The sequence below is a fragment of the Condylura cristata genome, unplaced genomic scaffold (assembly GCF_000260355.1).
Source record: "Condylura cristata isolate star-nosed mole 26May11 unplaced genomic scaffold, ConCri1.0 scaffold00003, whole genome shotgun sequence".
NCBI lineage: Eukaryota > Metazoa > Chordata > Mammalia > Eulipotyphla > Talpidae > Condylura > Condylura cristata.
The window spans coordinates 61,168,072-61,185,204 of NW_004567104.1; the positions used below are offsets into that span (position 1 = coordinate 61,168,072).

General features: G+C 38.5%; 1 protein-coding gene across 3 annotated transcripts in view; it reads right to left on the reverse strand.

Moving 5' to 3' along the window:
• Window positions 1–11,081: 11,081 nt before the first annotated feature.
• NRIP1 (nuclear receptor interacting protein 1) overlaps window positions 11,082–17,133 on the reverse strand; it is an 81,379-nt gene continuing 75,327 nt past the window's right edge. For all 3 annotated transcript variants that reach the window (XM_012732944.1, XM_004675299.2, XM_012732949.1), the window contains one exon: window positions 11,082–16,468. In XM_012732944.1, coding sequence (XP_012588398.1) covers window positions 12,662–16,132 — 3,471 coding nt within the window. In that variant the 5' untranslated portion in view covers window positions 16,133–16,468 and the 3' untranslated portion in view covers window positions 11,082–12,661. The remainder of the gene's footprint in view (window positions 16,469–17,133) is intronic.

Below are 17,133 nucleotides of genomic sequence, written 5' to 3' on the forward strand. Positions count from 1 at the left end.
CCCTGATGTTTTATAGCATGCTAGGAGCCACGGTGAGATGAATTCTTTGCGATCTTTCAGGCCCTGTTATTTGTGATAATATCTCCTTACTTTTCTTTCCAAAACTACTATTCAAACTACATTTCCATGGTTATGTGCACTGAAATCCTACATATTGCAAAGTGTGTACTACAAGGGCTGCTTTGAGGAAACACACACCTGTATACTCGGCTCCAACTGTTTATATGTGTAGTTGCATGTGTGTATGAGTGTGCGCTTGTGTGTAGCACATATACAACTTAGAATATAAACATCTCAAGTATGAGACTCACAAATCTCTCTAGCAGGAGGTATTCCTGTCCCCACAGGACAGGAAACATTTGCTACCTAACACATTGCACCTGCACATACAAAAAAGACAAAGATCTGTAATGTATTTTGTGCATATGAATTAGAGTCTGCACTATCCTAGGAAGATATTGGAAAGACAGAACTTGAATCATAATGGAGTCCTTTGTATTTCATTTATTTCTGTGCAGTAGCAAGTGTTGTATAAGCTTCCTCAGGTTGCTGTAATAAATCACCATAAATGGTGGCTTAAAACAACACTAATTTATTCTCACACTATTCTGCTTACTGGGAATCCAAAATGGGTTTCAGTGGGTGTCGTGGCAGGAAGGCACCAGAGCAGAGTGGGCAAAGTAGGGTCCTGGAGCCCTCAGAGGTTTTTCAGGCTTTTAATGATCTTTCTACACTACTTATCATGAGGCAACCAGATGTAGAGCAGGCGGGGCGGGGGGCTGGGGGGTGCGGTGCAGGGCGACCAGGAGGCTGTCAGGCCTCCTAGTGCCCTGTGTTTCTCAGTCTTTGTGGGTTCTCTTGCTTCTCTTGTGGTCTCTACTGCTCTCCACTACAGGGTCCTCTGCTACCCTTAATAGGCTCAGCCTCCAGGCTCAGGTGTTCTACCTATGCATGCCCACACCACATTTCATGTGCCATCAGGCATGCACACCTAAAGCCCATGCTCTCAATCGCCTACTGATCTAGCACTATCAAGGCCACAGGCAATATCCACAATGGCCAGCAGCACGACAGCCTGAGAGACCTTCATTTACCCTACACTGGGTCAGTATCAAGGTGGCAGCAGTCCCATCAGAAGCTCTGGGAGTCTATTCCTTGCTTCTTTTAGCTTTGGGTGTCTGCCAGCAGCCTTAGCGTGTGGCCATAGCACTCCAGTTTCAGCCCTGATCACCACATTGCCCACTGCCCTCTCTTCTGTCTGTGTCAAATCTTCTTCTGCTTCTCAATATTGGTAAGGCTAGTGACAGGTTGTGGCATTTGAGCTCTGGACAGTTCCTTCTTCCTCATCCCAGCTTAGTGCTATGGACACATGTGTTGATTTGTCCTGGAGCTCTGCTACCAATATTTGGAGGCTACCCCACACCAGTAAGCAGTTCTTGAACAACAGCAGTTCACTAAATTCTAGTCAATTCTTCACAAACCTGATACTATCAACCTGGAGAGAGCCTTGGATTCTCTAGGTAAAGGGCTCAGTTTCCCTGGCCAGCCCTCAGTGTTAGATGCTGGCCATTAGCCAGGCTGCCATCTGGATCAAGCATCTATAGACTGGAAGTTTCCATGACCTGTTCCCTCCTCAGACTCCAGGTGCCTGTTGAAAGCCCAGATTATTATAGCACTTCTGTCTGATTGACACAAATCACAGGTAACAGGCATCCTCTTTAGGTTTATTAATTTTCTAGAATGACTAAAAAATCTCAGAAAACTTGCTTACTCACTAGATCACTGATTTATTAGAAATTATCTAACTTAGGAACAGCCAGTTGGAAGATGTACATGGGACAAGAGAGTGCATATGTACTTTCCAGTGACAATATTCTCTTCAAGTCTCTGGGATCACTAACCCTGAAACATTTCAAAGCCCCTCCGATTGGCCTCATATGGAAGATTCACTACATGGGCATGATCAATTAACTCATAACCATCGGCAATAGAATTCAATTTCTAGCCCCTCACACCTCTTGAAAGGTCAGTGGATAGGACTGGAATTCTCTTTAATCACATGGTCAGTTCCTCTGGCAACCAGCTCCCATCCCTAAGTCCTACCCATAAAATCACATCATTAAAACAACAAGAGACCCCTTGCTCTCTCTTGGCACTTAGGAAACTCTAATTCCAAGGCTTTGGGATAGGTATAAACTAGAAACTGTGGATGAGGACAAGATAGGTATGAGAAACATACTTAGACAATCTGGTATTAAATAGGACTATATATATGTATGTATGTATATGTATATGTTTATGGGTATATATATATGCACGCATACATACACACATCTCCTATAAATCACAATAGCCTTAACTCTCAATATCTCTAAGACCCACTCAAGTGGGTATAGGTGAGAAGGTAAGTTTCTCTCTTCTCAACTCTCACTTAAGGAGCAGGATTCCAGCATTTCTCAACCCCTGCAAAGCTTTTTACAGAGGCTCAGTTTCAGGTAAATACCATGAAAAGTGAAGGACTCTTCTTACAGCCATCTTCCACATTAAGGGAAGTATACCTGAAGTGTGGCAGTCAAAAATACTTTGATTGTGCTCACCCGGATCTGAGAGAACAGATCACTATCTCTGCCCCAGCAATGACACTGTAGTTTTACCCTGGGGATAAGACAGATCATAAAAAGAGAAAGCTCCTGAGCCTTCTCCCAAACCACTTGATTTGATTTAGAACAGTGTGAGGAAGTTTAAACCTAGAGTCCTATTGAAAGCAATGAAGATTGGTGGTAAGAAATAGAGAGGAGATTGATAGCTCTTGCCATTCAGTTATCAGAGAACTTGGAAAAAAGACAGCTAGGAAAAGCCCTTCTGGGAGCAGAACACATTTCAAAGATTGGTGTTCAAAGTGACTCTTTTAATAAAGGACCTACCTTTAATTGGATCACTCAATAGGGCAATTGTTGCCTAGAGGCACTGTCAAAAAACAATGGAGTAATGAGTAGGCAATTGGTTGAGTCAAGTAGTGATGTAACACCAAAAGAAGCAGAGAAAAGGAAAAAGGTAAATGAACTCTGCTAAGGGCAGCATCATTCCTGGGTGACTCTGTTAAAAGAAATTTAAAAAGACCCAAAGATATGCAAAGACACCCTAGTATACAGATTGGAAGATTTCACTTTGGTAAGATGATAAGACTCCCCCAAATGTTCTATAAAATAAACACAAACCCTATCAAACCCCAGCTATCATTTTTACAGAAATCAACAGACTTATTTAAAATTTATATGTAAAGAAACAAATGAAAGTCAACAGAACCCAGAGAAAGAACAAATTTGTACCTATACTTTGATTTCCAAAATTACTACAAAGCTGCAAAAATCAAGATGGTGCTGGGCATCCCCAGGAGGCATGCCCAGGTTAAAGGGCAGCACTAGGAAGCTACCACCAGCTGCTTCATCACAATTCTAACCCCCAGCTGGGAAGGTGACCCACATGGCGCGGCAGACCTCTCCTGTCTCATCCACTGCTCCCCTCAGCAGTGTACTCCATCAGTCTGCCTGTTCTGCTCCCCGCTTTGTCTCTGGTGAATCCTCTCATGGCCCTTGCTCCTCTGGCCTGTACCCCAGTTCTGTATGAACAAATAAACCTTAAACAATAAAAAGGTGTGGCACTGGCACAAAATAATCATATAAATCAGTAGAATACAAGTGAGCATTCAGAAACAAACACATTGTAATCAATTGATTTTATACTCACTGCATATGTGACAATACCAAAACCGAAATTTGGTTGGCTTTCCATCCTGTTTTGGAGGAGAAACTAAAACAAAGTTCATAGCACAAATATTCATAATAGCTAAAAATAAACCAGCCAAACTTTCATCAACTGATGAATGCATGAGATGTGGCTTATACATATGATAGGAAGTTATTCAACAATGAAAGAGAATGAAGTACTGATATGTACTACAATATGGATGAAATTTGAAAACATTAAATGAAAGAAGTTATTCACAAAAGATAACAGTTCATGTATATGAAGTGCTTGTCAAGAACATATCAATCTGAAGAGTGACAGTATTAGTGGTTAATATAATGGAAAGAAATGGAGTTTCTTCTTGGGATGAGGAAAATGTTCCTAAATTTATTGTAGTAACTATAAATATACCAAAAACCACTAAATATACTCTTTAGGATGATGTTTGACCGCTGGTGTGTATTCCAGTTTCGGTAAGAACGTATTTGGTCATGACCAGGAGCGATGTCTAAGTACTATCTGTTCCCATTTATCTAGTGACATCACATCATCAACAAGAAAATTGCATTTTTTTTTAAAGATTTATTTATTTGTGCATACAGAACTGGGGTACAGGCCAGAGGCTCAGGGGCGGTGAGAGGCTTCACCAGAGACAGAGTGGGGAGCAGAACAGGCAGATCGACGAAGTACACTGCTGAGGGGAGCAGCGGGCGGGTCAGGAGAGGTCTGGCTCGCCATGTGGTCTCCTCCGGGGCAGGCGGCAGGCGGGAATCGAACTCATGCGGAAGTGGCTTCAGATTCTCAGTGCTGTGCTTTAACCCGCTGCGCCACCAGGGAGGGCCAGAAAATTGCATTTTTAAAAAATAAAATTGTTGTTTGCCAATATTCCAGTGCTGTTCACTGCTACCTTTCCTTCTAACTTCCTTTCCCTTGCTCTGGTAACCAATGCATTTTTCTTAGAGTCTGAGTCATTTTTATTGTGTTTTTATGCTTTTTTTCCGTTTCATATGAGTTAGTCCATCAGTATTTGTCTCACCTTATACCTTATTTCATTTAGCATAATCACATACTTATATGACTAGCATAATCTAATTCAACCCATGTTGTTTTAAAAAGCAAGAGTTCATCTATTTAAGAGTTGAAATAGTATGCCTTTATGTTTATCTATCATATTTCTTTATTTAATTATTCACAGTGAGTGATGGGTACAGTTTGTTGCCGGGACTAGGCTATTGGGTATAGCCTTGAGACACAGGGGTAAGCATTTCTTTTGGGGTTAGTGTTTTCATTTTGAAGGTTGCATTTTGACTATTCAAAGACTTGTGGCTTCTTGAAAGCTTTCTCAGATTACACAATCAGTTGTAATTTGGAGCTAAAGTGAATCTGAGAATACAACTTTAATTCAATCAGCTCAACTTTTGGTTAGCTGATCTTTAAAGCCACCAGTGTAAACAGCATGATATTTTGATGTTGTGTTAGTTAGGACATTGCTTTGAATGGGTGAGAGGATAATACAAGTTTATAAGGGTTCTTATCACTCCGATTCCATAATTTAATATGCCAGTTCTGTAAGTCTAGAAACTTATCTTAAGGGATGCTATAAAAAAGAATTAACTTTCTCACAAAAGTATAAATGTATGATTATACTTACCATGCTATATTAATATAGTTAAGGTCAGAAGCCTTGGTTTACTGAAGCTAGAAAGGAGTTGCTCATAGGAGAGAACAGCTTATGTAAGAGAAGCCCCCCCACACCTACCCCCCCACCCTTCGCCTTCCTTCTAAAATCTAGCTGTCTCTGTGGTCCCTCTAATTACATAAACATCCACTTAAAAATGTCCCCTTTAGAAAAAAAGAGTCTTGAAGCCAAAGTCTTCCATCTGGTTCTTCCCTGAGGCCTTATACTGGACAGAAATCATTATGAGTCATGCTTATCAGTTCTACATAGCCAGGGATTAGGGCTGATTTCATCCCACCATAGACCAATCAATTTATCTTGAATATGCTGTATATTAGGGTTTTTCACTGCTTTTTGGACATAAAGCGAGAACAATTTCAGCCAAGAGTTATTTCCTCTCTTCAGGTTTGGGAACAGGGAATGTGATATTTCTTGGCAAATGAAGTGAAATAGTTAAAAAATAAAATATTTACATTAATTTTTATGGTATCAGAGCAAAAGGATATTTCATTTTGTTAAGAAAAAAATAGGAGCAGTCCCAGAATGGAGTTCATGCCTGGACCCCACCCAGGCAATCTCACTGCAGTTTTTAACTTCTGCAAAAAGTAGTCATAAAACAATCATTGTTTCCAGATCAGTTTGGTAAGAAATCTTGCCTGCCTCTGAGGGATGACAGCTTTACCCTAAAAAAACTTCATTTATCTTAATCCATGGTCTCTATAAATGTCCCCCATTTTGTATAACCTGGTAGTAGTGCTTCAATGAGGTGCTTCCCTATTTGTGAATAGTTTAGTAAAGCCCATTAGGTCTCTACCTTTGTGAATTTTGACAATTAGCCCAATCTATGCATATGAGAGACGAACCTGCTTTTATGTCAGTTTAACATATCTACATTAAGCACTTCCCGAGACACTGAAAGTACGTATTACTTGTCTACCACCCTTAAATCATACTGATTTGGCCTTAGGAGTTGCCACTGTCGAAGTTATCAAATAAGGGAACTGGACAAAAAAAAAAAAATTATTATACTAAATTTAAAAAATTAACAGGCAACTAAAAATCAAAGTCATTCTGCAGGGGAGGGGGAAATAGAGGGATCAAAACTGAAGGGAGACCCAAGAGTGAATTGGTGTGGGAGTTTCATTGTACAAAAAGGAAGAATGATACAAAAGATACATACAATTGAAAAAAAAAAGTCTAATAAGTGAATACCTTTGTTAGACAATTGTATTAACTGAAGTTAATATGTGGCACTGGTTTCTTGAATTTCTATATCCATAGGACCTAGATTTCCTCAAAGATCCAAAGTAGTCAAATTCTAATTCCAGTTTCTGCCCTGGTGCTTTGTATCAAGATGTTAGTTGTAACTACACTCACCAAGCAAACACGTTCTTCCTGGGTTTGATTTTGGATAGCAGGAGAATGGACCCCGTGGTCTGGGAACGTATTTATCACTTCAAGTTTCCATCTCTTCCAAAAGTGGAATTTTTCACCAATCAGTCTGGTTTCCTGGTCAATATTACATGAAGTAATCTGTGTAAGACCCTGCTGTCTTCCCCTAAGAAAAGGTGACTTTGCTTTAAATAACTTTATTTTACCAATAACCTTGTGCCACCCCCTTCCAGAGTATAAAAATATTTCATTTTGTGTAAGCCCTTTCAGAACCTTTCTGCTGGTTGCATGGGATGTTGATCAATTCATGACATGTCTACTAAAGCCATTAGACCTTTCCATTTATTCACATTATTATTTTTTTTTAAAAATGAGATTAGATGGCAGATGACTTGAAAATGTGAAAATGCAGGCAAGGTCACGAGTCAAGGGGCACACAGAAAGCCCAGGAAGGCGACCTGGCACAGCCAACCAGGTGCTAAGCCGTACAAGGATTTGTAGCTTGCTATGAAAAGGTTAGCTACCATGGCTGCCAGGTGGCAATCCTTTCACTCTGGAGAAAACTAATTTTCCAAGTGTAAGAAATTCCCCTCTGCTTCTGTTCTACTCTTAAATTACCATTTCACATCCATCAGTATTAATGTCAAGGTACTTGCAAGCGGACTATCTGTGGCCATTGGTCTAGCTTTCAGAAAGTACATTAGGATGTTTCTTTTCCAGCTGTGATCCTCAAGGTGAGTGTTGATCAGCAAAAAAGGGAGCAAGATGGGCATTCCAAAAGTATCACAAGCTTCTCTCAAAGTTTAGCCTGCCTAACATTGAAGTTTGGCAGAAGATCGAAAATAACTTGTATCTACATCTTTGAGTTAAAGGTTATCGATGGTTTGGAATGGCTTGAAAATCTGCTTCCGATGGACTGCAGTCATACGGTTTTAAAATCTTGGTTACTGATGGCAAAGTTTATTTATTGGCTTTTAGCTACTCAAAAGATGGCATCCTAAGTATAGCAGCACTTCCCCACGTCTGGAATTTGCATTTTATTTCCAGTTATTCTGCTACCAAATATAGAGTACATTAATTCTGACTTTTCAGGGCATAGATCTTTAACTTAGTTATGAAGATGTCATCTTTAAGTGTTGTAAATACTATTGTAGCAACCATATTGAGATTCGTAAAGTAATGCTAAGTGATGCCAATAGGTAAGATGCTTCTACCTGTCAGGTTGCTAATATTAGATACTTCTCTACATTTAAGCAAAAATTCACACTCTTTAAAATGAATATTTAATATATTCATTTCATAGGTTTTGAAACCTTTTTTTCCTAAAAAACAAACAAGAACTTATTCTACAGAACCAAATAGGTCCCTTTAATGGTACCGCTGGTAAGAAAAATATTCAACATTTCTTTGTTGAGATTTCCACAATAAGCTTGAAATAGAATTATGCACAGCTTGCATGATCATTATCAGATCGATTATTAACAACTCTCCACATGAAAGTTATTGATACTGTAATAGTTAAGAGTTGCAAAGTGGGAGTGGTCTTCTCATAAATCCCTCTGACAGTTTATCGCCATCCTTTTTCACCACCCTCATTAAACACAGCTGTGAAACTGATTCTGATGGCAGCATCTACACAGAAGGTGAGAGGAGACTTTTCAACAGTTCGACAATGTAGAACAGCTGCATGTATTTCTACTACTTGGATGTTTTTTAGACAATACTTACAACCTGTCTGAAGGGTACCATACATTTTTTACTGCCAGATGTAAAGCAAAATGAAATTTCCGTGTCAGAGAATACTCATCTTTGGGAAAGTACCTTCCTCCTACATTGCCATTAATCATATATTTATAAAATAATAAAAACTCCCAGGCCTTTAGTTCAAGGATATAGGCTTTTTCACTTTCTAAATAAAAGGTTGTATGTTTGCCCTCTCAACTAGCTATTACTTACACATGTATTGTTACATATTTCTACACCCATGTATGTGCAAACACACTGATTTTTTGAAAATGACTGGAGGCTTTTCTTTAAAATAAACTCAACACCCATTGAAAGGAAATAAAAATCTTCTAGTGGCAACTTTAAAACAGTATGTATCAAATCAGCTTTAATGTTGAACACTGTACAAACCCTATCCCACTTTAAAACTCTATAGCAATTATTCAGTTGTCTACAACACTGACAGTGGGCAGGAAGACCTCCATATGCACTGACTTGCTAGCCACCTCCTCTGTACTTTCCTGCAAAAGGTGAAGCATCCTTGAAGATACCGCTTTTTCATGACCAGATATTTTATGCTTAGAGAAAACCTAAAAATCAGAGGTTATCCACAAAGTAAATCATTTCAAACCAGAGACAATACATTTTTCCTCTTTTTTTTCTTTTTTTGCTCATTTATTCAAATTCACTGCAGGAAGTAAACACTAAAAGATTAAAAAACAAAACAAAAAAATTCACACTGTAGTATGTACAGTTTCATGACATCACATGAAGAAATTATATTTCTAATAAAAATGACAAATTATATTACTGAGCAGAATCGCATCAAAATTAGTTGTGTAAACCCCAGAATTCATACCATGAATGGTAATTTTAGTGCCTGTACTCCTGGTAATAATATGCTTTCAATGGGATTTAAAAAATTCATGAAAGTAGCTGTGTGAACTCCATGTTGAAAAGTGGTTGACTTGATTTTAAAAAGTTTTAAGACCCTTGGATTCAAAGCACATTCTTTCACAAAGCTTAAACCACATAAGTCATGTCCAGAAATGGAATACTGTCATGTTGGGGTGAACATCTGATCTGACGTGTTAAGACATTTTGCCAAATGCACAGATGCACAGGGTCCCCCATGCACTTTTCATGCAGCAGGTAATCACAACTTAAATAAAAGGTTTATTCTATACATTTGTCCAGACTTGCAACTGTATACAGACATGCACAATTTTTAAACCTGTCTGATTATATTTACACTTATACATGGAATATACAGAAACCAAAGAGATTGAAAGGCTTTTGTGTTGCATTAGAACAATACAAAATATGTATTTTTCATTAAGGAAATCACTATTTACATCACCTTTAAAAACTGATTTTAACATCTTCATGTAACAAGTCAATATATATATATACACATAATATATATATATATATATATATATAAAATATATATACTCTCACCAGTTTACTCTTCTGTAAGATGCAGCAGAGAATAAACAGGTAATGCTACCTTACTGATGTCAATGAGAGCTGTAGTACCCTTTCACAAATGACTTCATTAGGAAGAAATTGTCTAGATATCTAAAATAGTCCTTGAAAATGTGTCTATGTGCATCCTTGTATCTACATATGCATAAACAAAGTGAATTTATGGATGTATGCCCTTTCTCACTGCTCGTCTGTAAAATTATCCTGAAGTCAAATTAGGGACATTCTCTAATAAAACAGAACAGCATTCTTTGCGATCAAGGTAACTTATGTATTTCATATCCTTGTTCCTTTAATTGTTACTAACCAACCAACAAACAACTAAAGAAACAAAACAATAACAACGCTGGCTTTTTATGTTCTTTTCCCTGACCTAAATGTCACCCCCTTGTACAAGCCCATTTTCCCCTAACTAAACGGGGAATATCAACATTTTCCTAGTATAGCTCTAAGGCTCCAGACTTTCACAATGGCAGAAAAAAAGGACTTCTTTAAAAGCTTATTTATAGTGTAGACAATAAGACTGTCCCAGAGTCAATATGGGATGAAGCAGAATACACTCACTGGCCAGTGGAGTTTTCATTTCAGAATAAACATACACCTTCATCTCTCCGTGATGTAACATAATATTCACTCCTGACAATTATAATATATCCAGTAACTATTTACAAATCATTTTGAGAAAAAAAATAATCATTTAGGGTTTTAGATCATCTTAGGAAATAACGCCCATTTTTTAATATAAAAATCTTAGAAACAACTTCAAGTAGAACAACTTCAAATAGAGTTCCTCCTAATTAATAGCTGATTATATAACAATCTTTTGATAGGTCAGGTGCTAACCTGGTTCACAATTAAAAACATAAATATTATCTGGTGAATGAACTATTGGATTGTAAAAAGTGAACTTAAAAACACGGAGTTGCTTCAAGTCAAAACCCCATGTGGCTCAATAATATATTAAGTTCTCCCAAGACAACATCAAGTTTGCTTTCAATCACTATTTTAAAATAATAGATCCAAAGGAGTGATTGTGTATAATTCTGTCATGTTTATGTGCCCTTTGTACTTTTTATTTAGTCAATCTGAGTTTAGTGCCTTTCTTGGGTTTGAAATAAATGCTTTCATCTTTGTCAGCATTGTTCTTAGAACAATGATTTTAATAGAAGTTAAGGATGTATTCAGGAGAAGTTTCTAAACCATCCTGGAATCACCTGAGTTTGGTAAGTGGCCCTGTTGTTCCATCCCTAAGGCTGATTAAGTAGATGTTACTCATTAGAACACATAAATAATCACAGATTTTCCTGAGATGTTGAGCCAGATATGAAAGTTGTCCCCTCCACCCAATTTTTTTGTTGTTGTTGTAAAAAGTATTCTGAACCCGATTTCTAAAGATATAACGGTAATATATGAACCACAATATCCCAAATTTTGAGTTCAGGTGTGACTGTACTGGGGAAAATATAGGCATCAAATAGCATTTTTTTTTTTTAACAGTCCTGTGTTCTGAGAAAAGTCATAAGCAATGATTCTCAAGCTTCAGTGTGCAGAAGAAACACCTAGGGAGTGTGTTAAGATGTAAATGGAAGATTCCCAGGTTCACTTAGCAGAGATTCTTGTCTTGTAGATCTGGGATGCTGCCTAGGAACCAGCATTTTAAAACAAGTGCTCCAGATGGTTCTAATGCAGGAGGTCTGAGTCCAGCTTTAAGAAACTCTGGTCATACGACTCACAGGTACCACAGAAATGGTGAGAAGTGATTTTTATAAGAAATGATGAGAATTGTCCAAAGAAATGCCATTTTGCTTCTGTTAAAAAAAAACTTCTTAATATTCAACTATTCAGGAAACCACCTGAAGATAAATGTTAACTTTCCTAATTCTGTAAAAGGAGGAATATTAATTTAGTAAAGTAGTTAAAATACAAAAATGGAAATCTTTCTTTTTTATTTTTTAAGGATCTATCAAACTTCCATCAAGTATAATCAATTTTTACTAAGTAGTACAAGGTTTAAAGAAATATATATTGAAAAGGACAAGGGTGGGACAGACACACTGGGAACCACAAAACCCCTTTCAAGAGTTTAAAAATAATTTTTTTTTTTTAGCAAAAGTGAAAAACGTAAGCATATTTTTTTTTCTAATTTGTTTTTGAATTGGACAACAATTAGTGAATCAGCACTCGGGTTTAATTCAACAATGATCCTTTAAAGAGTAATTCAACAATTTGGACTTTAAAAAGTGTACTATGTAGGCCGACTTTTGAAAAGCAAAAGAAAGTCCCCTCATAAAGGCAGCAAAATGTGTTAATCCACTATGGATGGAGATTTACACTTTAATTTTTATGCCTATTATTTGTGATTATAAAAGAATTTCATTCATAGGCTACTCACAGTTGCTGTCTGATGCATACAGAAGTGTTAAACAACTTGCTAGTTCAGTAGTTTCCTCATGACATCTAACATAAAGCAAAAGTAGTATGCAGATTTAAACATCACCAGTAACCAATACTTTTCAAAATGAAAAAAGTTTCAATTATACCATGCTTTCATCAAATCATGCTCTTATTTATACAGATCTCAAGTTCATACTAATTAGTTTTAAAGATCCGAAGCTAGATGGCAGGTACATTTTATTCTGATTCCTTTTTTATTGTTAGCATGTTTCCCAGAAGTCCATAAACTTCTCCATTTGTACTGTGTGAACGAGAGGCATTATTTCCCATATGGCTATTATAAGAGCTTCTTAAATTAAAGAAAGAAGCTTTCGTTTCTGCAGCAGGAAGTAACTCTTCTTTGACAGTAACCTGTGAGACGCTGTCAGCAGATGGAGGCTCCCTCCAAATGTCCTTGTCCTGTGTTTCTCGACTGGTAACAGAATTACCTCCTTTCTGGAGCATGTAATACAGTATTGGGTTAGTTTTGGTCAGTCTTGGAGAGTCTTTCTCATACTCATTCTTGTCAACATCTGTGATGACCCACTTAATGGGTCCCTTCTCACTGGGCATGGAACACCCATTCAGAAGCCCAGATTCCTGTCTAGACCCCACACAGCCCAAGGGCTCAGGGAAAGAAGGGCTCACGGGTGTTTTAACAACTCCTGCATAAGGAAATGTCCTGTTATCCGCACAACTGTTGGGCTGCGAGGAGCTGTACGTCAGTCCATTTACAGACGAAATGCTGAATTCAGGCTTGCTATTGGTCACATTATTTTTGTGTCCTTTCTTTTTACTGTCGACAACAGAGTTACTCCTATGTTGGGACAAATCTCTCACACAGTTTTCCGAGAGCAACAGCTGTTTCAGGACGTTGAAGCTCTTGCTCTCTCTGGCCCAACTCCTGTGCTCACTTTCGCTGCCTGAACTGTGAGTGGCAGGATATTTAAATTCAAGATCATTTCTGCTAAGTTGTAGCTCTTGTTGGTTAAGCAAGGACCCACACAGTACCTCCGGAGCGCTGTGACTGTTTGACGCATCTACTAAGTTATTCTTCATCTTTTTGAATGGATTTTCCAAAGGCTCGGCATAAAGTTTTCTCTTCTTGGGGACCATGCAAAGATTCTTTGATTCTAGAAGCATCAGTTCGCTACTTCTGTGACTGCTGTCCAGATCATCTGCCAGGTAACTTTCTTGATTTTGCCTCAGTAATCTACTTAGTAGGCCATTCTTGGAGAAAGAGAAGTCCTGAGGTGATGCGGGCTCTGATTTAAAGTCCTCGGATGCTGGTAAGGCAGCAGCACTTCTCTGCATGGGAGGAGCCATGCCTAAGAATGGGGCACCCTTTGCGTCGTGGCTCAAGTGCACGTTTGTGTTATGAATGTGTAAGTCATCGCAAGGCTCAGATTTTATTTTTACCATCAATATTTGTTCACTTAAAGCTCTGTCTGTATGTTCCTGAGTATTTTCATCCCTTAAAGGAGTCTTCTCTTTCTTTTCACTCTTCCCTTTGTTGGGATTGCCCAGGAGCAACTGGAGGACAGTGCGCCTTTCCAGCAGGTTTTCTATCTCAGAACCAGAAAGTCCTGGTTCAGGCCCTGTTGCTGGACTACTGAATGCTTTATTCTCTTCAACTACACTTGTTTTATTTGTGAACAGAGGACTATTTAACCTGTCAACCACACTTACAGGTTTATCTGTGTTGACACCTAGCAGCTGTTTACTGTGTCTCTGTTCTTCTGCTGACGTGGAAGACTGCATTCCACACTGTGCTAAATTCTGTAACAGTTTACTGGCACTGAAAGTCGCAGGGTTTTGTGCACCTTCATTTTGGACCGACTTCTCTCCTGGTGATTCTTTGCTCTTTGTCAGGTCCATGAGGTGCTTAGATGTGGAATTTGCTGTTGGCTTTTCAGACTGAGTGCTGCAGGTATATGGCGGGGAATTCCATTTTATGACCAGAGAGTGTTGGGAAAGGTTGATGGGAGACTCTGCTTTGGTGGAAGCAAGTAAGGGTGGAGTGCTCACTGGAGTAGTCCTGTTTGTACTGGGGCTTTCGATTACAGAAGTCCGCATGTAATTCTGTGCACTGAACTTTGTCACGTCGCTGTGGGCTTCCTGAGGGCTGCTGTTTCCTTCTACATTTTCTTCATTTTTATGGCCAAGTAGCAACTGAAGAAGTGTTACTTTCTGGTGTGAATTTAGCTTAGAGTTCTTTGAGGTATCTTGATCTACTTTGACATCAACATCAGGAACTTTGGGATCCCAAGTATTTAGTAAGGATTGGGTTAAATTATCCAGAGAAACAGGTTGGTCAGGTTCTGGTTTCTCAATTCTGTGTTTGCAAGACAGGTCTATGGGGACACAGTTGGAATAGGAACTCTCATCACCACTGCTATCATCTGTAAAACTAGGATTGTTATCTGAATAGTCATCAATAGTTGTAGGTGTACTACTGTCTTCAAAGACGCTTCCTCTCTCACTGTGATGGTGCCCGTTCATCGGTTTAGGTATAGTCTGGCTTTTAAGAAGATGTAAAAGCAAACTATTACTAGCAGCTTGTTTTATATTGTTTCTTTCCAGTGAATTCTTGTAGCCTGCATTCTTGGGAGAGGAAGGAATAATACTCATTGGATTTGGAAAAGCTGCACTTCTGCTAGTCATTAGTTTACTTGATGTTCTCGCCTGACCATTAAGATGGTTTGACATTCCTTTTGAGAGTTGGAAACTGCCAATGTCCTTCTGGCCGTTCTCTTGTAATCTGGCCATAGCAGCAAGTCTTTCACTGGCCGCCTGGTTTGCATTTTGTGTTTTTAAAGCATGTTCCCGAGAATACTGTTGCAAATGGGCTTCACTTGAAAGGAGTAATGCTAACTGGCTACAGGCAACACTAGGTTTGGGGGAAGTGGCAGGACTAGCCCTTTTTTCTACCATGCTTGCAACAGCCTGTAATCTCGCAGCACATGACAAGGGTTCACTCATGACCTTTGTTCCACTTTGTCCAGTGTGATGAGGTGACTCCACAAACTGATCTCTGATGAGGGTTTTAGTTACATCAGGAAGATTGGTATCAGGTTTTTGATCTTTAGCTTTACTTTTCTTCAACAAAGTTTTTAAGTGACTTGATGCAACACCGTAGCACCTTAGATCTTTCTCCATTTTTAAAGAATCATGACTGAGGGCATACCCTTGCTCTTTGAGGCTCTGCCTAATTTGTTGTGATAGAGCAACTGTCTGCAGCCTAGAGCTGAATGACTGAAGCAAAGAGGCCAGTAACGTACTATCCTGTTTGCCTTTCGGCACACTGTCAACCATGCCAGCCAGCAAAGCTTCCTTCTTCACGTTTAAATTTACGATGGAATCAGACAGCCTCTTCCGCTTTGCTGCATTCCAGTCCTCAGAAGACTGTAGTAGCCTGGCTTTTTTGAGATGCAGCATGCCAGATCCCTGATAGGTCTGTGTATTGAGAACTGGACCATTATTCTGACAGGTGGGGAAAGTGTTAGCAGAAATGTTAAAGTTCTGATCTTCTTCATTATGCCCAGCAGACTTTTTGTCGATGTCAGTACCTGATCCCTCTGCTGCCTGATGCATTAGTAATCCTTCTAGGTAAGTTAAAACAATAGAATCCTGGTGCACATCAGAGCCAAGCTCTTCTCCATGAGTCATGTTCAATAGAAGTGTTCACAAGGGCTTGGCTTCTATTCACTTTAAAGAATGGTTTTCTGTGAAAGATGTTACTTTAATAAGTGAGTGTCAGTTTATCACCTTCCATAGTAATTAGATACAGATGTATACTACATGCCGACCAGGCTTCTTTCAGCAATGAAAAAGATAAAAGGCAGCCAAACTCCAATGCAGTCTGATGAGGGCTGACCAACTCCTAAGCAAGAAGCAGCAGAGTATTTTATCACACGGGTCTGCAGCAGTAAGCAGATACACTCTTTAGTGAATATTCACTTCTTCTTCATCCTTTGTTCCCCATTAAATGCAAATATCAGTGCTCTAAAGAAATAAAAATAAAACACATTAAGGAGGTTCAGAAGTAGGATTATACTATGATACCGATAAACAAAAAAACACAGTACTTAGACATTTCTAGGTATATATAATACATACATATATAACATATATAAAACAATAATATAAATTCATATGCACAAGTCATATCTTGCATAATTTATTTATTGCTACTTCTAGTAATTGAAAATCTCTGCTGGAAATCCTATGGATTAATCTATACTGTTAAAATGTCAAATGGATTAAAGAAAACAATCTTATATAACTGTCTTCTAAGTCCACCACATTTCTGAATTTTCCTAAGCACATTTTTTGCAAAGTCATGTGAATGCTAAGCTTCCCTTATAGCACAATACAAAATTGTTTCATGAAGGAGTCAGATTTAGTTTCTTTACATTACTGGGAACTTATGAGAGGAATTGGAAAGAGAAAATAAGTGTGCATGACAAGAACTCAACTGGTAAATCAGATGTGGGGTTGAGCTGACCGAACAGACTCACTTCTGCAATCATCCTTCAAACATCAGACATCTGTCAATAATTTGTACAATTCCTGTTGTTAAAGGAATGGAAGCACTAACAAGTATAAGATTATTTTGCAGACCTGTGCAAGATATGACAGTCTTCACCATAGTGATAAATACTAAAATA